We start from the raw sequence: 25,504 nt of genomic DNA on the forward strand, positions 1-25,504 counted from the left end.
GTACCGCTTAAACAACAACAACAACAAGATTACATTTGTATAGTGCCTTTCACGTTGGGAGGACTTCCCAAAGGATCCAACCAAATGTGGGTAACAATCACAAGCAGGCAAGGCAGTGGAGCTGAACCTTTTGTTTCTGGGAGTGTGTGGGGTATGCAAGGGGGGCTGAAAATTACAACTACACTCAACAGCATCGATAATAACATATTGGATACAGACCATGCAATGAAACCAGACACCAAAGAGGCAGACAGCCATTACCTGAATGTAAGAAGTGAGGTGCATGGTTTTAAACAGCTAGACTTTACTCTTCTGTTGGAGGAAATTTGATATCTCTCTGGTCTGTCAGTCACGTGGAATTCTGCCAAACGCTTGAGGAAACAACTTTTTTTTGGCAGCAGAGACTTCTTTAAGTTCACAGAAGCTGAACAGCCCCCTCCCCCTTCCTGCATTACTCAGTTCGCAGCTCAGAACTGGGGACTGACTGTAAACCTCGCAGATGTTCGAAGGATACCGTTTGTGCTGACACAACAGAGTTCTGAGGCACCAACCTGAGTGCAGCCTGAAAGGTCCAGGTAGATGAGTCTGTGGCAACCCTTTCCTGAAGCCAGGTAATTCAAACCTCTATCTGAGAATCTCCGACAGAAGGCTACACTGAGATACTGGAGATTCAGGCAGCACCTTAAAGAACAAGGAGAGTGGATTCAGGCTACATCACTATAAAGACATGCAAAAGGCAAGCTCGTTTTTTTGTAAGTTCAAGTATATAAAAAAGCTTTGTAAATGCAATGGTAAAAGTTAATAGGAAAAAGGCACAGAAATGAAACAAGAGATGATTAGCATCTTGCTCGAGTTTTACAATCTGTGTTTTTTGGCAGCATTAAATGTAAAACAGAGCTCGCAAGTGATACCATTTGAAATGCACAAGAATGGAATGTGCACTGCACCTTTCCTGTAAGTGTTTTAGAATGTTTATTTTAACTCACGATAAACAACCGTCAGCAGATATACAAATCAGTAATTGTAAATTATTACTATTCAATAGGGTGAGAGATCAAAGTAAAGGCAGGAAAAATACATTTACTGTGACATAAAAGTGCATGCTATGCTGTTTACAGAGCTACAAGTATTCATAAAAGGCAGCAAAAGTGAACTGAAAACTATTTTTAGTGACAGTATTTTTGTCTTGTAAGAGATGTATGTTTCACTCACATGTTTTCAATTAACTCAAGAGCAGACCTTGTGTGGTTTGAACAGAATGGGTCAGATAACTTGAAGCCTAATGAACATTGCATTATTTACGGAACATGGCTGTTTAAAAATGTTTCCACTGGGGAATGAGTTCAAATTCTAACAGAAAATGTTGAGGTTCCTGAAATTTCTTTGTGGATAAAGATATATAGTTATTGATATTAGTTTATCAAGGACCAAAGAGATACTTTTGCAAAAGAACTCTTGTTTACCTCTTAAGTACTGAATTCCTTACATAATATTTAGTATATAACATCAAACGGCATAACCGAGGCATGTTTTCACAGTAAAGAAACAATAGGGAAAGCAGTATGTGTTCAATGCTAGGTCCTGCACTCCAATCGAGGAGACAAAAATTGCATGTACTGTATTTAGGTTCCCCTGGAGGTCAAGTTTCATAAGTCACAGCTGGGCTATCCAGATCATATTCATAAAGCTGACTGTGTATCATTTCCTGCACTCACAAGATCCCTTTAGATGAAGAAAGTCATGTCCCATTTGATCTCACCCTTCCAGAACACCCACCCATCACAGCATCAAGCTGTTTCTTTAAATGAGTCCTATGTCCTGGCCTCAGCTACCCTTCCCGGAAAACTGTTCCGGTTGTTGATTACCCTCCAGGTAAAGAAATACTTCCTGAAGCCTGTCCTGAAATTGCCTTTCTACAACTCTAATCCTAGAGTTTTCTCAGTGCATCTGGAAGTACTGTTCTGGGTTTTCAATCCGATTTAAAACTTCATGTAACTCTATAAGGTCCACTCTGAGAATTCCTCTTTCAAGATTTAAGAACTTGATCTTGTCTAATCGTGACACTGTCTCTAGGGCCTGCATAGCTCCCTTACCTCAGTGACCAGAATTATACAGAGTATTCTAGGTGTGACCTGACTCCAGAACATTAGACCCTGAGTATAACTTCCAGGGTTCTGAACTCAACTGATTTGGCAATATAGCCAGGCATCCTGTTGGCTTGTTTATTGCTGCTTCACACTGTTCTGATATAGTGAGTAATGAGTCAACTAAAACCCCTAAGATCTTTTTCAGCTTCTCCTTTGGCAGTTTCTGTCCCATCCATGCAGTACATGTGTTTTTTATTCTCACCTTACATCTGTCTGAACTTTATTTGCCAATTATTTGCCCACGAGCATACTATAGCTCTCTCTGTAATTATTTTGGTGCCTCTTCTGATTTGACCGTCCCCCCACCTTGATGTTTTTTGCGAATTTAACTATCTTACTTTGAGTCTGCGAATATAGATCATTAGTGTAAACACATACCCCAGTACAGAGATACCCCGAAAGACATCTCAAAGCTCTTCACAGAATATACTGTAAAGTGAATTGACTGTATAAATGTGAACTAATATTATATTAATTTCATTTAATATAATATTATAATATTATATTAAATGAAATTATTAAATTATTAAATTAAAATATAAATATTAATTTATATTAAATGTAAATATGAATACCTTTATAGTTTCAGTATGCTCAAGGCTACTCCCTGGAAAAATGACCAATTGATCATGTTGACAGAGATTTCCAGAGCCTAAATATGGAGATTATTGTGTAATGGAAGAAGGTAAAATAGGAGAATGCTATAAATTAGACAGCAGTAGTATTGGTAACTTACTTGGATAATGTCCTCATTGAAACATCACTAATTGTAGTGTAAGAAAGGTTGAGGAACAGAATTGATGAACAATTTTCCAAAATGACAGCCAAATATTCATCCTAAATATGGAAAAAAAAGTCAGATCAATGAAGCAGTTATCAAAATAGTCACATATGAATTTTGGTTTGGTTTCACTGAACAAAAAATGTTTTTTGTTTATTTATATTGGTCCCCATTTCCCCAACAGATCAAGTTGAGGATCCTTGCCTCACTTTTAAATCCCTCCACGGTCTTGCCCCAGCTGACCTCTGTGAGTGTAAAGTTCATAAAAACATCTTGATTTTGACTGAGTTGTTACCCAGACTATTTGTAAAGACGACATCCAGTGCTGACAGGCATGAGTTCCCTAGGAAATGAATTGAGAGTTTTTGAACGAAAGTGACGATGCGAATGTGCTGGGGGCTCGAAAGAGAATTGAAGGAGAAAGGACTGTACACTGTTAAATGATCTGTGCACCAGGAGTGGCCATAGAGAAACCTGTGGTTCTCTGCAATAATTCAAGTGTGTACTCGGAGTGAGGAGTAGGAAATCTTAATGATTAGTGAATTAGAAGGTCATAGTGTAATCTTAAAGGTGTTTTTCTTGGTGCATTCTTACGTATACACATACAATGAAGATGGAAAAACAACAACAAAATTACATTTGAATAGTGCCTTTCACACTGGGAGGACATCCCAAGACGCTGGACAGACAGAATTTCGGACCTGAGCAAGCGGTCGGAATCGGGGAGGATGGAGGGCAGGGTGATCGAAAGCATGGTCAAAGAGGAGGGTCTGGAGATGGGTCTTGAAGGAGGCAGGGATGGGGTGAGGTAGAGGGACTCTGGGATGGAATTCGAAAGGGTGGGGGCAGAGTGGTAGAAGGCCTACCCGCCAATAATGGGGTAAGCGAGGCGGGGGAAATGACGCAGGCCAGAACCCGCTGAGTGGAGGGAACGAGCAGGATGGTAGAGGCTTAGGAGATCACAGAGGGAGGGGAGAAAAATCACGGAGGACTTTGAAGATTGAGAAATTTGAAAACTGAGAAATCACAGGAAGGACTTACCTAATAAGCAGGAAAAGTCTGGTCTTAAACTGGGAGAGCTTACATATTTGCAGACAGGAATCTTATGTAAGATTGGATGTATGGGTGCTTGGAGATTTCAAGTCATTTTTATGCTAAAATAATGGCACTACCATTGTGTACTTATTTATTCATAACCCATATGTCTACCATATACCATGTAAGCTGGCCTTTTAATCATTGCCATATTGCAAAAATGGTTTAACTGTTATGGTGAGCCAGACATCTAACACACATCCAGGGCTGTACATAAGCATATCCAAACCAAACCACTGAGAATTTTTTTGGCTATAAATTTCCTTTTGTCTGGTTCGGAGTACATACTCTTTCCCTCGGGGGATGTGATCTGCTTGAGAAATACAGTATCTCACAAACAAACAAATAAATTAATGATTGCCCTTCGTATCTGAAGATGGTCGTTCACACAAAGTGAACATCTGGGTGAGTGAATTGGTTTATAGTGTAGAAGCTGCTACCCACACAGCAACTAAACTTTAGATAGCAAGCACTGTAACCTGATGTCAAGGAGTGTCCGAGAAGTCCAGACCACTTGCTAACTGCTCTGGCAGATACCGTTATCCCTGGAAAGCGATCCACCAATCATCTAACAACTGTGTTCCTACTTACTCCTAGGTTAGGCAGAGGCATTTGGAGCACGGAAATTTGCCGAAGGTTTCGCCCCACGAATCAAACCTGGGTCCACTCGCTACCAAGGCGAGGGCACTAACTACTATGCTACGGAATTCCTATATAAATAATTATCAAGCTAGATTACCTCAAACAAAAAAAGAACTACATCTATAATACCTAAATCATAGCATAGCAATATAAATAAATGCTGCAAATCAGGAAAAAAAATTATTGATAATAATGCAAATCTATACATGAAAGTTTTACATATATCAAATTTGTTAATTAAAGTTATCCACTGATAAAAAAGGAACATACATTCCAGCTTCTTTATATATATATATTGATTAGTTCATTGTTGACTGTTCCTGTGGTATAATTTTAAGATTATGATGACATGAATTATCTAAAATTTTAGCAATTAGTTTTCAAATTCCTTGCTTTTGCATTCATCCACCGATGCAAATATATAATCATGCATTGTGCACATTGTTTTCATGATTCTTGTACCAATGTGCATTTGCTTACATCTTTTTGCATTAAAATCGATTTCCCATTCTGTACTTAATTCTCATTAAAATACAATAAATTTCCCCTGTATTATGCATCTGACTACACCTCTTGGTATTATCAGCAAATTATTTAGGAACCTTCTCCTTAACACAGAGCTGAAGATGCCTGATGAACTAGCAATAGTCACTGTGTTTTCTATTGCAAGCACATTTTTAGGCCAGCTAGCTATTTAATGACATTTACTTTGATCATCCTTAAAAGACACTTTGTTTTTTCAGTTTTCTTTCTCCTTTTTCCTCTCTGGCTTTCCTTTGTTCTTTGTTTGTCATTGGGCAAACAGAGACTGCTCCTATGGCTTGGTTAATGCAATACTTTAACATGGCATCAGTCCTGACATAACTATGATCTGAAATTAGCTCCCTCTCTATTTTTGTTTATTTGTTATTCTACGTCAATGGCCCTTAGCCACTATTTGGTACCAAAGACTCTTCTATTTTTAAATGAAAAATGCCTGAATTCAGCTTGTGGGGGATATTCCACATAAAATACAATAAGTGCAGTTTGATTTCAGCTTTAAAAAATGCACTAGAGCCCACTGCTCCAAATAAAGTAATTGAAAAGACTAATGCTGATCCAAATATGGATCCACTCTCAGTGAAATCTGGCACTGTACATGAGTATCACAGAAACTGTAAAATTATGATTCAATGTATTCCAGTTCCTTGCACATTTTAAGAAATGATTGTTTTTGGACAGAAAACATAGACTGCTGGATGATATCACCAACAGTCATTGTGCCAAGTAGCAAAATTCCCATCCAATAGTCCCAAAAATATTCTAATGCAACTATCTTTCACGTAACAGTGAGAAAAGTATTGTAACCTGGACCTGAGAGCAATCTATATGCAAAAACAAATTTATTAACTCAGATGCTAGCCAAAAACTCATGTGTGGAGGGTACAGCATATAAGAGAAGTTTGGATCCACACTTTGATTGTTATTTGAACTTTCCCACCAAATTAGGCATGAATTGGTATTAATAACATGGTTGTTAAGAGTGGAAGTCAGGTCCACTCCTACCTCTATTGGGCAGTTAGAAAAACTGCCTTCTGACAGAATACAAAGGGTGGTGGGTGACAGCAGTGGCAAGAGTAGGAGAGATACATGTTTCAAACTACATAGTACGCTTTTGCTACAACAAAAACAACAAGATTGCATTTATAGAGCGCCTTTCACGTCAGGAGGACGTCCCAAGGCGCTGGACAGTTGGGTCGGGACCCGAGCAGGGGGGAAATGGTCAGGGTGCGGGGAGGGAAGGGAGGGAGCGAGGAGGGGGTAGAGAGTCGAGGGGGAGCTGAAGGCACGGTTGAAGAGAAAGGTCTTGAGACCGGCCTTGAAGGAGGAAAGGGAGGAGGCGGCGAAGGCACTGAGGGATGGAGTTCCAGAGCCTCGGGGCTGAGAGGCTGAAAGCCCGGCTACCGATGATAGGGCGGTTAGGGCGGGGGATGTGGAGAAGACCAGAGCCAGAGGAACGTAGGGTACAGGCAGGTAAGTAGGGGGATAGTAGGTAGGAGAGGTAGGAGGGAGCAAGGCCGTGAATGGCCTTGTAGGTGAGGATGAGGATCTTGAATTCGATCCTCTGGGGGATGGGGAGCCAGTGGAGGCGAGCGAGGGTGGGAGTGATGTGGTCGCGAAGCCTGGTGCGGGACAGTACACGAGCTGCAGAGTTCTGAATGACCTGCAGCTTGTAGAGGGAGGTGCCAGGAAGGAGAGAGTTCCCATAGTCCAGCCTTGAGGTGACAAAGGCGTGGACCAGGGTTTCAGCAGCGTGAGGGGTGAGGTAGTGCCGTAGTCTGGCGATGTTCCGGAGGTGGTGGAAGGCGGTGCCAGTTGTGGCGCGGATGTGGGGAAGAAAGGACAGCTCAGGGTCGAACAAAACGCCGAGGTTCCTGACTGGCTTTGAGAGGTGGAGAGTGCAGCCTTGGAAGCTGATGTTGTCAGCGCCTGAGATACTCATACTGGAGTTTGAAACATTGGAGCTGTCTCTCTAAGAACCGATTGAATTTCATCCAGTTTCTATCTCACAAATAAATTATTGTCTGGATTCAACAACAACAACTTGCATTTATATAACACCCTTCACATGGCGTAGGGTCCCGGAGCAATTCATATTATTCTCCTCACTTCTGAAACAGAGATATTACCAACTGTATCTCCACGAAGAACATCAATCTGCTCCTCAGTTTAGTCACAAGCAGTATGCTTAAGTAATGCAATGAGGAAGTCTTTTATTCTCTCCATATCCCCACATATCCCTTTGGGGGGTAGGGGGAGGATCTAAGTGGAGACTCCTTGGAACTGAGCTTGCTCCAAGCTGAGGCACGGAATGTCAGAATCGAGTCAACCATTTGTGGCAGTCTTGGTAGTCCAGTTCCTGAGCCAGGTGGGTCTGCAGTACTCCACAGCACTGCTCAGGACAAACAGTGCAGCCTGTCTCATTGGCTTGGATGGCCAGACCAGTCACTGAAAGAGGATAGTCTAAACTCCGTGAACCAATCAACCGCCCGACTTCTCTGGTTCCCCAATCCCCCAAGGATCGAGTTCAAGATCCTCGGCCTCACCTTTAAATCTCTCCATGGTCTTGCTCCTCCCTACCTCTGCGACCCACTAAACCTTTACCAACCTATCCGCTCCCTCTGCTCGGTGGGCATTCGCCTACTCCAAGTCCCCCTCGCTGTCTGTTCCACCATCGGAAGTCTGGCCTTCAACCTTTCCGCCCCCACCCTCTGGAACTCCATTCCGAAGTTCCTCCGCCTTGCCCCCTCCCTTGCCCCCTTTAAGACCCATCTGAAAACCTTCCTCTTCGACTGTGGCTTTGGTCACCTTCCAACCCCCACCTCCCCTTGCCCTCCACCCCTCTTGATTTGAATACCTGGGTCGGGTGCAAATCCTTAGTGTCCAGCGCCTTGTGTTGACTTCCTGATATGAAAGGAGCTAAATACTTTACAAATGTAATCTTGTTGTTGTTAAATGCATTTTTTTTGTTGTTAGTCCAAGCTGTAAAAGCAGTGAGCTGTTTGCCATACAGTGCTCTCAATGGCAAGCTAAGTGGTTTTAGCTCGCTAAATTCAATCAGTCCACCAATGCAGACTCTGGGTCCCTAAGCTTTGGCTCTTGCCAACTTGTAATATTCTCTGGAATGAAGTAAGCAAAGTGTATCCCTCCAGGGAGAGAGTGCACATTCCAGTCAGGCACAGGGAAATTTCATGCTTCACATATTCAGTATATTAGACATTCAGTCAGCTTTGCATAACCTTTTAAGTTGATGGATCTCTGCATGTGCCAGATATCCTGTTGACCAAAACCGAAATCCCAACAAACAACATAATGTTCTGTTAGGTTTTCCTCCCCTCTCGGAACAATGGTGAAGATTGATAAAAAATATTGGTTGTCAAGGCTAGACAATAGAGAAATTAAAAATTGCGTTATGGTTATTAGTCGGAAAAGTAGCAGGAAAGTCCTGCATAATGGTCGGGTAAATGTATTGGCTGATGTTACATCAAGTTGATGTTGGCTGATGTTATGCTAAGCTGTGCAGTCCAGCAAGATCCCAAGTTTCAACACAAGTCTATGCTATGTCGGCAAACCTCACCTGGACCAGTATTGGGGAACTACCTTCAGGAAAAGAAAGAACTGGAAAAAGAAAAGCAGCAAAAATGTTGTACTCACAGTTAAACCTGCACATCCAGATAAATTCAGATCCTGAAGATTTCGACATTCACCTGAAATATATAATCAACCATGTAAGGTTCACCACCCAATACAGGTGGTGTGAATTACAAATCTTTTAATATCATGCACAATTCAAAGGTTAATGCTTTAACACATACAATTATTATATTGTTAAGTTACATTAAATGCAAGGATTATTATTATTAAAGCAGTAAGATTCAACAAAAACGATATTACCCAATTCCATTGGGGAAGTCACTGGCCAGCCTAGCCTCACAGCTGTTCCTCCTATGATAATTCCAACTATTCCAAAGTTACATCTTCTATATGTTTCTAATTCCATCTCCCCTTGTCACAGAGATAACCCTCACCCTTTGCAGGCTGCTAGTGATCTTTGAGCAGGCTCTTTTCGCATGGGAAAATAACTGATAAGAAAAAGAGATACGGACAGCTAATTTGGAAGAATTCCTGTTTCTTAGTCTTGAGCTAATCAGATGTCCAGGAGGTCTCTGACACCCTTGTTTTCACATCTGTGCTCAAGGACATGATACTCAATTCCTAGATGGGAGGACGATCAGAACCTGACCTCAGCTGAGGTCAAGCCAATATTTCAACTTAGTTAACGTTAATTGGCAAATGTACCCTCTCAAGGGCCCTCAGTCAGTCATTAAAACTCACAGCCTCGTCTATGCCTTAATAAGTACGGAATGCTACATTAAACAGATTGTAAGTGTTTAGTTATATTTTAAAAGTATACTAATTAAAAATCTTAAAAACAGTAAGCATCACCAATATAATCATACAATCATTAGGCACTATTAGGCAGTAAACTGGAATGTTCATGTCACATAGGAAACAGGGACAGACTATTTTTCAGGGTGCATACCCTGTCAAATTCCTTCATACCCTGGCATCTCCCTAACTCTCCGACCTGCTTACTCCGCAACCCACTGCATGTCTCCCGTACCCTCCGTTCCATCTTCACCTGCAGTGACCGCACTTTCAGCCACTATTCCCCGAAACTCTGGAACACTCTTGCTCCATCTCTCTGCCTTGCCACCTCCTTCCCTCGCGCCTGAAGATTTTCCTCTTCGCCGTGCCTACAGTCACCACCCCCCGGCTCGGCATCATACTCCACCACTGTGAAGCGCTCTGGGACGCTACTCTGTGTGAGGGGTGCTATATAAATACAAATTGTTGTTGGCTCGGAAAATTTGTGTCCGCCTCCTGTCTTTCTGCAAATGACAAATACTTTACAAAACAAAGGTACATATTCTGAAAACATTGTTTTTTGGAGCGCATTGGTGTCAATATGCTTATTACTTTACAACTGTTTAAGACATCAGGTGCAAACTGTCGACTGGATGTCCTCCCAAGGTGAAAGGCACTATATAAATGCAATTTGTTGATGTGTATTTTGTCTGAGCGGTTAGAGCTTTTCTAAATTACTGAAATATGTTATGAACAATATATATATTTTTCTTTACAGCTTTTTAAGGAGTGACAGTTTCATATCTGCCTGAAGCTCAAAACAACCTAAGGCTCAAATTTCATTCAATTTCCCAGTTATTTCTACATTACTAGGACCAGCTGGATATCAGGATGCAAATGGTTAAGATTATTTTGTTTCTCCTGCTTTGTACAGCAGTGGAGCTGAGGAAAATAAGGAATGGCAGGAAGGAAAACCGAAATAAACATTGCGGTGCAAAATGCATGAGAAAGCACTCAAGTCATGTCAAAAGATTTGCTCATCCACTCAAGAATATATGTGAAGAGAGCTTGTACTATTCTGAGAAGGTTCTCACTTGTCAAGATAAGCAACTCATCACAATTCCATCCAACCTGCCAGATGACATTGTTCATCTACAACTAGCAGGAAATAAGATCAATAGGCTGAAGGATTCTATGTTTTCAACGTTAAAGAATTTGAAGAGCCTTGATTTGCAACGCAATGACATTACTACCATCCAACCAGGCGCTTTTGAGGGGTTGGATGACCTGAATACATTACTACTTCAACACAATCAACTACGATTTTTATCGGAAGAAGTCTTTATCCCTATACCTAAACTAAATTATCTGCGGATCTATGACAATCCCTGGGATTGCAATTGTAATCTGGAAGATATGGTTAGGAAGTTGCAGGTTCCTGGCCACAAAAACCTGGGAAATCTGGCCAAGTGCAAGTCTCCAAAAGTTTATGTTGGTCAAAAGTTGAAAAAGATCAATCCGGATTGGCTATGCCCTAATAATATCTTCAGCAACATAAGCGAAGTAATGGATCCTCCTAGTTCTATCCTCAAAGAGGTTGATTTCACACGTTGTCATATCTACCTTTTCCCAAAGCCACAAGTAGATTGCCAAGATAAAGGTTAGTGTGATTTAAGCATTAGTATCCTCTTGATTGCTCTGAACTGGTAACCATTCATTTGCAAATTTATATGAAAATTCTGCATGTCGAAATTGAGATATTGACGTAATCCTCAGCTGTATTTATTTACACCAGAAAAATGCTTAGAAATATGTGTTTCATGATATTTGAATGGGCGTTAATCAAATTTGAAAAGTGACATTTAACTGGGCATTCTGTAAGTTGTCTTTGGGGTTGTATTGGCTTGAAACAGATATGCTTGGAGACCCAGCGGGTCGACAGTGATCTGTGGAATTGTTGATAGTTGATCAACACAACTTTGAGGTTAGCTACATCCTCAACTATAGTCAAAGTGCTAATGGGTAGGACAGTGTGAGCTAAATAAGTACTTCATTATATTAGTCATATAATGTTCATTTCATGGTGTGTTTCAAGTCCTGTATGTCATGTTACAGTATCACTAAGCCACTTTCAGCATGGTTTAAATATCTCATCTGAAAGATAGCTCCTATGATAATGCTGACCTCCCCACTACTGCATTAGAGTGTTAGTCTAGTCTATGAACTAAAGTCCCAAAATGGTCCTTGGCCCCACAATCTTTAAAACATTCACACAAGGTAGCAAATAAGTAAATGTTTAAGAAAACTCATTATTTGAGTTACTGCTCAAGTTAGATTTGAGTTACTGCTTTGTTTTCATGGTTTAGGACATTATCTCAATTTAAGGGGGTAGAGACGGAGCACAATGTATCAAACCAAATCACTCTTCTTTGGAAAGTTCTGAAGAGTTTTGTAAGGGAATAGTTTAAGACTGGAGTTTTGACTATCTTGGAGGTTAAGATGCATTGGATCATGGGGCAAACAAACTATATGCTGAAGGGCAAGCAAAATAACCCACAATAATTGTCTGTGCTGATGTTTTGACAAATAGAGATTCTAGAAGGGATATGTAAGGAATCACAATGACCTTTTAAGATATAAGTGCAAAAGCTTTGGAATCTGAATTTCTTCCAGGTCTGACATGGAGTAATGAAAAGCCAATTAGCCTATTTGAATATTTGGATATATGCTATAAGTGGCTATAATAGAGGTCAATGAGAATCAGAAGTAATTTGGGGAAATGAATAAATACTGGCAACAAAAGAATTGGGTCAGAATTTGTTTGGTACTAACAGGGAAAAATGGTAAGTACAAGCTGGCAGAAAAGCATTGGCTGGTCAATAAGAAAAAATACAAGATCAGAACAAATAATTATGAAGCTTTAAAGATCAAAACAAAAATTATATACTTGAGAAACAGTAGAAATGTGTTATTTTATTCTGCTGGAAGTTAATATAAGTGAACAATTGTAAATATCTTTGTCTGTGACCTTCCAAATAACAGAAGGCAAAATCTTGGGTTGTTGGGTGCTGATGCCAATTGGCAAGAAATTGAAACCTATTTTCACAAATCTGATAACCTTCAGGTTTATAAGTCTTATAGAGTGTTTAAATCTAAGAGTAACATATAAATAAATGAAACACTGACACATTATGCAGTCTAAAAAATGTGAGAATGCTCATTTTACATAAACATTTCCTGATTTAAGAAACTACGTAACTTTCCTTAGACCACTAGCATGTTATGTTTTATGAAGCATGTCAAAAGTGTTGACCCAGTTCAGTCCTCATCTGGTACATGAAAGGCCTATAACAGTTTGATATTACATTACCAATTTTCTTGACATTGAGTGATAACATTTTATATATGTAATTCTGAATATTAAGATATCTAAGCAGATCTAAGACTAGCTAAAAAAATTTAAAAATATTGTGTTCCTATAATTGACACACATACTGGTAAGTCAAAAAACAATTATATTTCTAAACAATAAGTGATGACAATATTGTACCCATTTCCTTGACAATATATCTAGCTATAGCATTTTCGAGTCACTGTACAGTACTTAGAAAAAGATATGGAAAGATTCTGATAAAAACAAGAGAGATGATTACAGTATCACTGAGTAAACAAGACAGTCTTGGGGAGCTTAATTTGTACCTCCTTAAAATGAGATAAGGAAAATGATCTAGGATTTGAATATGAAGGGGAACAAAAGATTGGGTATCAGCCTCACTCAGTGGTAGCATTTTCGCCTTTGGGTCAGAAGGTTGTGGCGTCAAGCCCATGTCAAGACTTGGAATCACATAGATTAAGATGAGGGTGTTGCATTGTCAGAGGTGCTGTTGTTTGGATATGAGTTGTTAAACGAGGTTCTGTCTACCTGTTCAGGTGGACGTTAAAGATCCCATGGCACTATTTGAAAAGCGAAGAGAGTGTCTCACAGTGTCCTGGCCAATAAATCCCCCAAATAAAACTGGTCACTCTCTCCATGGCTGTTTGTGGGACATTACTGTGCGGAAACTGGCTGCCATGTTTCGCCCACAAATTATAGTCAATCCACTTTACAGTATATCCTGTGAAGCTCATTGAGATGTCTCGACAAAGTGATAAGGTGCTACATCATTAGGATTATATTGGTTGTAGAAAGGTATTTTGTGGAGATTCAAGAAATTGGAATCAAAAGACATGACACAAACTAAGAAAGATATTAATTTATGTTAGATCTGTGCATGCTGAGTTGGCTGAAACGTATTAAGTAGTCTTGGGCAGTCTTTTGATTCAACAGGAAGTAAAGAGATGTTGGCTTGACACCAAGATAAAATGGAAATAGCAATTCTGTCTAGGACGTGAAGATTTTCTCCCATATTATTGTTTTAATTAATTATTCTATTATTCAATTTGGTTCAAAAGAAAAATAAACATTCATTTTTTTTACTGTCATTTCTGTACATACAAAATACGGCACATCCTGTCCAAAATCTAACACCTCGTGCTTTACTGTGAATCATTTTGAAATAATTTTGTTTATTTTACATAATCCAAGTGTTTCCACACCAGCATGAACCAAATAGTGATTCAGCACATGAAATACAGAGGATTAATCATCACCCACGTGCCTCAACTCAAACTGAGGCATGTCCAGTCAATGTAAGAAGACATTTGTACTCTTTATACTTACTTCCATCTACAGTGTTGTTATGCCACCTGATATCCAGGTGATATCAGAAAACCTATATATTTTAGGCGAGACTTTGTGACTCAGCAAAGGTAATAAGGCAGCAAATGCCCCATTTAAAAAAGGAAACGAAGAGGCCTTTCCTCAAAGAAACACAAATGGTAAATCACTTCTGCCTCATGTTTCAGTTTGTTTTTAAATAATTTGTGGAGAATACTTGATTATCATTCTTCCCCAATGTAGCAAATTAAAATAGCAGATTTCTGGTACACTTGTATGCCGCGGCAGGCGGTTTAACGTTAAACAGTTTACATATTTAACTTTTGCTGCAGATACGAAAACATATAAAGTAATCCTTTTGTTTTCCATTGTGTAGTTCAGTCTTGATGCAATGTTTCTGATTATATTTGCTTTGGCAAAATCTCAGGCTCTTTCTGAAATTATGAGTCACTTATGCCTTATTTATATAACCCTATTTATGCAACACTAAAAGTGTGCAGCATCAATCAGATTTCAGGGGACTTGTTTAAATCTGAGCCCTGTTTTCAAAAACACTTTGGGGATATTTTTAGGAATCAAATCAATGCATCAGCTGCAATATAAATCAGGTATGTATTTTAAACTTTAAAAAAATGTTGAAAACCTTTTAAGAATTCAAAATAGGCAACATTTGAATAGTAACATGTAAGGTTGCAGACGATGTGATTTCAGAGTGAGAAGCTGTTTTCCACCTTGAAAAAGTATGCTGCTGGAAGTGATACAGATTTCTCCAGCAGCATAAAACTATCAGTGAACAACTGTCATACTAATTCTTCCCAAGTCCAGCAATTGGCAAACGTTACAGTTATTATTTGCTACTGTTGTTAAAAGCACAGAACAACAACTTACATTTATATTGCGCCCCCTCTAGCAGGGTAGCGTCTCAGAGCGCTTGACAGTTGCAGAGTATGACTGCAAGTTATTATTATTATTATGACGCTGAGCCGGGGGGCGGGTGGGTGGGGGGGGAGGTGACTGTAGGCATGGTCGAAATGGAAGGTCTTTAGGCATGATCTGAAAATGGGGCCGAAAGGGGCAAGGTGGAAGGATAGAGGAAGAGTGTTCCAGAGTTTCGGGTTGTAGTGGCTGAAAACCCCAACCACCGATGGTGGAACGATGGTGGAGGGCACGAGGGATATACAGGAGGCCGGAGCTAGTCAACTGGAGGCAATGGGTGGTGGGTTGGGGAGTAAGCAGGTCGGAGAGGTAGGGAGGTGTCATATGTAGAGCTTTATGTCGAGCTATTTTTCAAATAAATTGTAAATGAACACTATAGCAAACCGATAAATTGTAAATTATCAAAAGCAACCGATTATCATGGCGATGGCCACTGTTTATTATATAGCAGTGGAAATACCAAACAGAACATGTAATACAGTATGACTAACATCTTAACGCCTCTTAAAGGGTTATGGCTGGCCCCTTTGTGATTTTCGTTTCTGTCTTCTGAGGCCTATCAACTGAGTTTCACCTGACAATTCTTTATACTTGAATAATTTCTCATGAAACTAGTTTAAGACTCTAGCTTAATGACTCACTGGAACTTTCCATGTGTTAAAAAAAAATTCTTGTAAGAAGGCTTCAATGTTATACGAGTCAAAATGGAATGAAAGGTATTTTTCTTTTACATCAAGAACTGTAAGATTCTTTAAAGCAGTGATAGCCAACTTTTTCGGCTTGATGCCAAATACATTTTTCTTAATTGCTATAGGGGAGGGCCTCACCATAAATATCTCTACTCAGTTGCTCCTGGAAACAAAATATTACTTTAATACAAGCTTATTTAGATTAGTGTGATTTTTGCAATTGCTTGTTCCCCACTAGCTTATCAATCACTGGCTGCAGTTGAGATGTGGCCAAGCCACAAGGTTGGTAAGTCATCCTCCTTCGCTCCTGTCAAGTCTTCTCATCTGCAGTTCTGACCTCCTTAACCTTCCCTGCCAATCCCTCAGAATCATCAAACCTATGAGCAACCTTGGGGTCAGGTACAATCCACAGTTATCCTTCCTACTCTACATCTGGTCCCTTACCAGGACCCTTCCCCTTACCAGGGCTTCTGCATGTTCCTCATCGCCTCTGCTCTGCAACTGACAATCGTTCTTTCAGTAACTGTGCCCTGAATCTCCGGAATTCCATGCCTGAATCCCTCTGCATTGCCACCACTTTGCCCACCTTCAAATCACACCTGAAGACTTTCCCCTTCCACCATGGCTCGGTCACCTCCCCTTCCTTTCCAGCTCTGCATCAAGACACTCTGCTGTTAAGCACTACAAGAAGTGACCCGCATGAAGGGAGGTATATAAATCCAAGTTGTTGTAAGTTTGGTTAGATGCTGGATAAACTCTCACATCTCTGTACAACAATGTACTTTTCATCGTCTTTCTGACAATTTTATCCTCTCCTCCACCTGAAGTCACCCGACTTCTTCCCTTTTGCTCAGTTAATGTTCTGTTCATGTGTTATTCATGTGTGAAGCCCTGCCAATGAGTGCCGACAAGCTATTCAACTACAGTGGAATCCTGTAGCTCAGTGGTTAGAGCACTCGCTTTGCAAGCGAGAGACCTGAGTTCAATTCCAGGCAGAGGGCGAAACCTTGGGCAAGTTTCCTTAGTCCACACAGAGCCTAATAATAATCCCTCCAAAACCAAAAACAATAATAAAAAAATTGGTCATTTTCAATCTATGACTGTTGTGGGACATTGCTGTGCGCAATTGGCTGCCGCGTTCACCCACGAATATACAGTCAATTCACTTTACAGTGTATTCTGTGAAGCGCTTTGGGACGTCCCCCGACGTGAAAAGCACTATATCAAATGCAAGGATTATTATTATTATTATTATTACAGTGTTTCACAGCTGAATCTGCCCCTCACCCAATGACAACAAGCATACTTTTTCAGGAGAGGTGTCTGGATAACAATCAGTAGCACAAACCAGGCTAATTTTCCCTTCCTTAAACCAGGGCATTGATGCCAATGATAATGCCTAACTGCTGCTCAACTGAAACTCGGTAACTCAACATGATCATGATTCAAACCCGCCTCACTGGTCTGGATGGAACTTATGCCTTACCCTTGAAGTACCTTAACAATGTACTTTTAACCTCAAGTTCAGAAGATATAATAATATATAATAATAATCCTTGCATTTGATATAGCATTTTTCACGTCTTCTGGACATCTCAAAGCTCTTCAAAGAATATACTTTAAAGTGAATTGACTGTATATATTTGTGGGCAAAACACGGCAGCCAATTGCACACAGCAGTGTCCCACAAACGTCATGGATTGAAGTGACCAATTTATTATTTTTTCTTGAGGGATTATTATCAGGCTTGTGGAGTAAGGAAACTTGCCCAAGGTTTCGCCCTGCCTGGAATTGAACCCAGGTCTCTCTCGCTTGTGAGGCGAGTGATCTAACCACTGACGACTTGCTAGTGCCCAAATGCGAATTTTCCATTAAACACGCCAGCCTTCTAGGTGGCCTCTCTGGGTTAACCATCAATTGTGTTCCAAGCAGCGGTTATTTATAAGCAACTTTAAGATGTTTTGGGCGACTGGCCAATGAGAACTTGGTTGAGCTGCCAAACCTCCTTCATTCAGAAACCTTACAGCCATCTGCTAGAGAAGGTACATTCCATCCAATTGCTGTGTGCACGATTTCAAAGTAGATCTTGTCGGTACAATTGCAATAAGAAAGCTCAATGCCCCACCCAGCCTCCTGGCTTTAGGTTAACATTGTTGCCTTACTAATAATTTGTTGACATTGAGATGTTCCGTTGCCTTTAGTTCCACAATTATCAGTTCGGCAAGAATGCAAAATATGTGAAGTTTTGCATCTCTATAAGTGACATTAATACAACAAAAGTATTTATATTTTAAACAATCTGTCAGTCGAACAGATAAACAATGACACAATATCCAGATAGAGCTTTGGGATCTATACATGTCCCTAATGTTTAAATTCAAACTTAAGGAATTTCCAGATATGTCAGTCTGGAAGAGAGAAGAAGCTTCGTAGAGAAAACATTTTTAACCCCAAGGGCGTTGCTGATAACATTAGTCTTCCAAGTGCAATATAGGTTTGTGGGCCACGTGTTTACTTGTACAACATATTATATTCCCAGACAAACTTTTAATTGTTTAAAACAATGGGAATCCAACTTGTTGGAAGTGCTGCCATCTCCAAAATAGATTGTGTAAGCCTAGAAGAAAATAGGTATGTGAACCTTTACCAAATTAGATTTTCTTGGAGAACAGGGTTAAAATAGGAAGGAATCTAGAAATTTACTGGACCAGAAGAAACCAAGGCGTCCATTTGGACAGTATCAAAATATATATATTTTTGGATGGTCAGCTTGCTCTCTGACCACACGGAAACCCATCACCGTGCTTAAGAGTATCCAAACCAAGCTGAGAATTCCATGCATCCCACCTGGACATGGAAATCCCAGAGATAGATTGTTGGAATGAAATGTGCGCGCTCTCCCTGGAGGAATGCATCCTGCTTACCTAATTCCAGAAAGTATTAGGCACAGGTTAGCAAGAGCCAAGGCTTGGGGACCCCAGAGTGTGCGTTGGGGTAACTGCTGGAGTCTAACCAGCTAAAACTGTATAGCTTGCCATTGTTGTTACTGTCTGGCAAGCTTTCCCGCTACTTGTCCAGCTAGCAAAACAACAACAAAATTACATTTGTATAGCGTCTCTCACGACGGGAGGACGTCCCAAGGCACAGGACAATCAGTGTTTCGGACCGGAGCTGGGGGTCGGGATCAGGGAGGGTGGAGGGCAGGGGGCAAATGAAGGTGACCGAAGGCACAGTCAAAGAGGTGGGTCTTGAGACTGATTTTGAAGAAGGTTTTGTACGACCACCTTACCCGTTATTTTTTCCGCAATAAAAAGCTTATTGGGTTATCACGTGCTGGAAACTCACTGATGTCACTTCCTGCACACAAAAACAAGATTGTATTTGTATAGCGCATTTCATGTCGGAAGGACGTGGGTAAACCAGTAAAGTACACCTGTACTATAAGTGGACCAGTGCAAAATTGGGGTGCATAATAACAGACCACTGTTATTACAGTTAATATTACAGAAAAATGTCCAGCTTTATTAGTTCCTTGAAAGTTGTGAAGGTTGTTTGGGATTCGAACCTGAATCAATTCTTAGCTGCTTGGTCGACACTGTAGCACTGCAGTATACTCTGGAAACTTCACTTCAAGCTGATCAAGAAGCCTACTTCACATTTATTTTTGGATTGCACAGTATGCAACAAAGTATATTACCCTTTTTGTTCTGAATCACTGCAAATAGTACACCCTCCATGAGGAGTAATTTTATATGTTAATAAAATGAAGCTGCTAAGTATTCCAGTAAAGTTTTTTTTATACTACAGTACAATTGAAAAGTGTAATGGTCACCCAAGGACTGAATGCACCTGCTTTGATAGCTGTATGGACTCTTCCTGAAAGTCCTGAAAGTGAATGTATTCAGCCAATTGATAACAATACAACTACATTATATTAGTAATCAGACAGCAATTTCTATAAATCTTATGTCTCATGGATATGAGCATAAAGCAATTTTTTTGGTCAGCCAAGTGTCTGACATATGCGGACAACCATCATCATGCTAAAGAGTATCCAAAGCTCAAAGTCCCAACATGGAGTTTGAGTCTACAACTTTTGGACTCAGAAGACATACTTACGAATACCATCAATTGAGAGCAGTTATGTGGCTCCTAGCATTTGTCTTATTCAATTTTGTTCACGTTGGAATATTTATAAGAATTTTTTTTGCAACGTTCTGCATTAAAAGTTATTACGTGAAACACGCGCATTGGCAAGTTACAAAGATTATTCCAAAAGTAATACTTTTGTATTCTTGGCAATTTTTTATATTCCTGAAAGGTTTTGACTTATTTTTCCTTTTGCTGGTGAACGGCTCCGTGGGGCCCTCAGGTAGTCATTATTCATGAGTGAGCCATATGAGAAAGTGTTGGCAGTCTCTTCAACCACAAGGGGCAAACACAGACAATCCTGATGCTGTTCAAACCCAATGTCTACAAAGCCACATGTGCAGTAGTGATCCCTAAATAGTGAGCAGGAGCCACGGCTAATTTTTCCCACCTTAGACGAGTCTATGAGACTAATTCCAATGCCTCTGGCAGTTGAACTGGAAAATTTCTCATATTTTTGTAAAACCTGCGAATGCCAAGAACGTTATTCAAGCTGTTTAAATAAAACACACGTTTCAGGGAATCTAGATGCTTTTATATCTTTTGAACTGTAGCCTAGATGTGTCATGCAATAAAATAAATGCAATATGTTTATATGCAACTAGAGTTCAGTAAAGTGCAATTAAACCATTATGAATGAAAGAGGTTGAAAGGCATTAAATGATAATAATAATAATCCTTGCATTTGATATAGCGCTTTTCACGTCTTCTAGACATCTCAAAGCACTTCACAGAATATATTGTAAAGTGAATTGACTGATAATAAATTAAATTAAATTAAAGATATGGAGAAATGAGATTAAAAGATCTGCTATAGTCTACTGTAATAAACAATAAAATTATAATCCTTGTATTTGATACAGCGACTTATCATGTCAAAACGTTTCAATACACTTCAAAGATTTATTTGTAATAATAATTATTGTATTTGAAATAGCACCTTTCATTTCAGGAGGATGTCTCAAAGAAGTTCATGAGATATACTGTAATGTGTAGTGACTGTGTATTTTATAGGCGAACGCTGCAGCTAATTTGCACACAGCAGTGTTCCACAAACAGCCATGAAGCGAACAATCAACTTTATTTGGGGGACTGTGGGCCAGCACATTGGGAGAAACTCCATCCTCTTTTCAAAGAGTCCCATGAGATCTTTCATATTCACCTGAACAGACAAACAGGTCTTCAGTTTAATGTCTCAACTGAAAGATGTGTTTAATGTCTCGTCCAAAGGAAGCTTTAAGTTTAGTGTTAAGTGACTGTATAATGTTAGCAAACAACATGCACACAACAATGACCAATTTTTTNCATTGGGGGATTGTTAGCTAAGACACCGGGAAAAACTCACATCTCTTTTCCAACAATTTATATGGAATGATACAGTACAGAAACAGGCCATTTGGCCCAACTAGTCTGTGCCAATGTTGATACTCTACATGAACCTCCAACTCCTCCTATTCCCTTCTCCCTCATGAATGAATCAAGCTTCCTTTTTTCAATCATCTCATCTCCAGAGAGAAAAGCTCCAACTTGTCCTATCTTTTTTGATAACCCTATCCACTTATCCCTGGAAAAATCCTCGTAAATATATGCTGTACTCTCTATTGCTACACAATCCTTCCTGCAAGATGGTGACAGAACTGCAAATAGTCCAAATGTACTAGAACCAAAGTTTTATATAAGTTAAACATTACTTCTTTCCTTTGGTACTCTATGCCTTTAGACATAAGGCCAAGAATTCTATTTGCATTCTTTATGGTCCTGGTCCATTTATGAACTATTAAAATCTATAATTGTGTTTGTAAGATTTGAGCATAGTTGGTGGTGGCATTCTGTGGACAATCTCAAAAGCTGACTATAAACATATAGCTCCAGCAGTTTCCAATTAATTGTATCCAAAGTGTTTTTTTTATTGCTTTGAACATACTTCCAGTCATATTTAATTTTCAATAACGCATAAAGGTGTTTTTTTAATTGTTTCGAATTTTTGCTCTTGAAATTTGTATTTCATGATTGCTGTGGGTGTTTGTTTTTTAATCTTCACTGTGTGGCTGCAAAATATTTTTTGTGTCTCTATGTCTGAAAAGGGGCAAGGATTGCTGGGTTTATAACTGATTGGTTACAGGAGGGGCATAAGTTACTGAAACATGAATACACTGTTTAAGACATATAGCGGTCTGATATAGTAACTTCACAAAATCATTCAAATTTTAAACACAAGTTTTTTNGCAAAAAAAGACAGGGCACGAACATCTGGTAACAAGCGAAAGAACTGAAACTTCATCTGAATCCATTACATCTGAATCCTATTTCCCTTCAAAATAAATCTTTATATTGGAAATTGTGCCAGTAAACAATTTCCTTTAACAAAGCAATGTGAACTGGAATGCATCAGGGCTGAACCAAGTAGAAGTACAATTATTTTCTAAGCCAGTTAACTACTATGCTATCCGAACCTAAAAAAATTAAAAATAAATTTCAATTCAGACTTTCAGTAAGAGAAATTAATAAACAATGGTAATTTTATGGCAATATGTTTATATCTGGTTTGAAATTATATGTTAGAAAATAATAATAATAATAATACACCAAACCCCCTGGCTGGCCGGATTTATGGGGAGGAGTGGGGAGATGATAAGCCCTCAAGAAAAAAAACCAATAATAAATTGGTCACTTCAATCCACGACTGTTTGTGGGACACTGCTACAACAACAGTTTTGCTCATAAATATACAGTCAATTCACTTTACAGTATATTCTGTGAAGCGATTTGAGACGTCTAAGAAGATGTGAAAAGTGCTATATCAAATACAAGGATTATTATTATTTATTTATTATCAGGTCGAGTGAGCTGGAATTTCTGGATAGACGGAATCTACATACAGAATTTTTAAAAAAGTTTCCCCTTTTCCGCTGGGTCTGAATTCCAGAGACCTGGAGTCCTCAAGGTGTGGGTTTACTGTAATAACAATCATAAAATCTTTGCATTTAATATAGGCTCTTATCGATACCTCTTCAATACATCTCAAAGCAATTCACACAATATACTGTACTGTAAAATGGTATGACTGTGTGTATCCTTTTCACAGGATTGGGTCTTAGAGCGCTGTACAGTGGTGAGATTGGATGCCTGTCATGGGAGAAAGGTGATGGGGGGGTGGGGGGGGGGATTGGGGGACGGAATGACCATAGAATAAAGTCCTACCATTTTCTGTAAGAATTAGCAAAATGTATATGTTCAAACCGTAGTTGGTTAATTCATAGTGCTCCTGGAATAAACCAAAAAATTTGCAATCTTCCTACAAAAACAAAAACATCACTGCATCTCGCATCATTTAACAAGAACAACAACAACAAGATTACATTTGTATATTGCCTTTCAGGCCGAGAGGACGTCCCAAGGCACTGGACAGTGTACAGCATTTCAGACTTGAGCTGGGGTCATTGGGGGAGAAGGGAGGGGAAGGGAAGGGGGGTTACCGATGGCATGGTCGAAGAGGAGGGTTTTGAGGCGGGACTTGAAGGAGGCTAAGGAGGTCAAATGGCCATAAAAATGCACAACCTTGATATAAATATCTACTTTCTAGCAAAAAGAATCCAGCAGCTGGTTTTCATTAGCAGGTAATTTTATGAATGCCTTGTCCTGTATTTTGTAAGCTAGAAAATGTCCAACTAGTGTACGAGAAAAGCTTTTATTGGCATAAAAGTGCTATCCCGCATCTTTGCTGTTTATAGATGAAGCCTTTAAAAAACTTGTGATTAATTAAAGGTGCTAACACACGTTGAGCTAATTTGAACTGAGTTTGAATGCATTGCAGTTCCACCATCCTTGCTGTTAATTTATTTTCTGTGTGCTTATCCCCTTAGAAAGATTCTCCCCATATCCTATCCACTTTTATTGTCCTAATATGAAGCTGTGAATATGAAACTGGGTTTGAATTTTGTAGCAAAACATCCGCATCCAAATTTTCCAAACCCTTTGAAATTTTAAAAATCCCTACCTATTTCCTACCACCCCTCCACCCGAGTTCCCAGTCTTTTCTTTTCAAGAATGGCCAATCTTTCTTCATAGCTCTAGGCTCTAAATTCTGAAATTATTCCAGAATTCATCCTTTGGTCTTTTGTGAAACACATAGCTTTTAAGCTCATCCTAAGGCAGGAATTCTTGCTCTCTCAGTGAATACATTTGGACCCCAGCTCGGGTCCAAATCTCTGATTGTCCAGCACCTTGGGAAGTCCTCCCGATGTGAATGGCGCTGTACAAAAATGTAATTTTGTATTGTATTTGTATTGTACATCCATTGGCACCCCAGCAGATCAACTTGATGATCATCATTCTCGTGTACAAATCCCTTCATGATGTTAAACCTCCATACTTCTGTAATCTTCTTCACTTTCAGCCTTCTGCTTGCCCCTCCGCTCTGCAAATGGGGCGGAGGGGGCTGCGTTTTTTGCCCCTCCGCCCCACTACCGGTGGCTGAGCCCTCTGCCACTATGCCCCCATCTTCTGCAACTCCCTCCCTCAACTTCTCTATCTCATTCCATCTCTATTGGTGACTGCATGTTTTTCTAACAGAACACAGCAACCAATTTGCACATAGCAACATTCACAAACAACCATGAAGTGAAAGGGACGATCATTGACACAATTATAGTGCTATAGCATCTTTAACAATTAACTGAACAGGCAAATGGGACCTCAGTTTAACGTCGCATCTGAAGGGCAGCACCTCCAGCATTGCATTGGAGTGTCAGCCTAAACCATATGAGTTCAAAAGTGCCAATGTGGGGCTTGAACTCACAACTTTCTGACTCAGGGACGAGAGCGTTGCCAGCTGAGTCTGGTTAACACCTGACAACATTTACAGTGCCTGTTTTGGGGAGCAAAGGAAAAATTTAATTACATATAAGGCTGTGGTAATTAGGAAGGCGATACTTGAAGAATAGTGTCATTTGAAAGGCTGACTGTAAAACTATACACTCAGATGGGTTTAATTTTATAGTTTTGAGAAATAATACCCTACTGATGCTAACAAAAAGCTACTCTTGAATTATGGAAATAAATCCATTGAAATGTTGTAGTAGTCAAGTACTTAAGTAGAAGTTAAGTTCTGCTCCACTTTAAAGGATTTTTCCAAACACCCCTAATAAGCACAAACATGGTGTTAAATATCATTACCACAAATCTTTCCAGTTTTCCACATTGAAAGTCTAGTTCAGATTCTCTCAACAGATCATTTATATTAGGAAAAACAAGTGCTCCATGGATGGGATAGAACTTATAATAATAATCCTTGAATTTGATAAAGCACCTTATCACATTGTCGAGACATCTTAAAGCTCTTCAAAGTATGTACTGTAAAGTGGATTGACTATGTATTTTGTAGGTGAAGCACAGCAGCCAGTTACGCACAACAATGTCCAACAAATAGCCATGGAGTGAG

At 39.6% G+C, this 25,504-nt stretch overlaps 2 protein-coding genes across 2 annotated transcripts in view; one reads left to right on the forward strand and one right to left on the reverse strand.

Annotated features, from left to right (window-relative positions):
• fbxl13 (F-box and leucine-rich repeat protein 13) overlaps positions 1-25,504 on the reverse strand; it is a 61,261-nt gene that overhangs the window by 19,903 nt on the left and 15,854 nt on the right. Inside the window, exons 6-8 of the mRNA XM_007890896.2 lie at positions 8,860-8,912; positions 2,884-2,984; positions 552-681 (exon numbers count right to left, since the gene is read on the reverse strand). Of these exons, the coding sequence (XP_007889087.2) occupies positions 552-681; positions 2,884-2,984; positions 8,860-8,912 (284 nt within the window). The remainder of the gene's footprint in view (positions 1-551; positions 682-2,883; positions 2,985-8,859; positions 8,913-25,504) is intronic.
• Positions 640-25,504, forward strand: part of lrrc17 (leucine rich repeat containing 17) — a 30,087-nt gene continuing 5,222 nt past the window's right edge. Inside the window, exons 1-2 of the mRNA XM_007890895.2 lie at positions 640-752; positions 10,352-11,233. Of these exons, the coding sequence (XP_007889086.1) occupies positions 10,465-11,233 (769 nt within the window). The 5' untranslated portion in view covers positions 640-752; positions 10,352-10,464. The remainder of the gene's footprint in view (positions 753-10,351; positions 11,234-25,504) is intronic.

Source organism: Callorhinchus milii, unplaced genomic scaffold, assembly GCF_018977255.1.
Source record: "Callorhinchus milii isolate IMCB2004 unplaced genomic scaffold, IMCB_Cmil_1.0 Scaffold5, whole genome shotgun sequence".
Lineage (NCBI taxonomy): Eukaryota > Metazoa > Chordata > Chondrichthyes > Chimaeriformes > Callorhinchidae > Callorhinchus > Callorhinchus milii.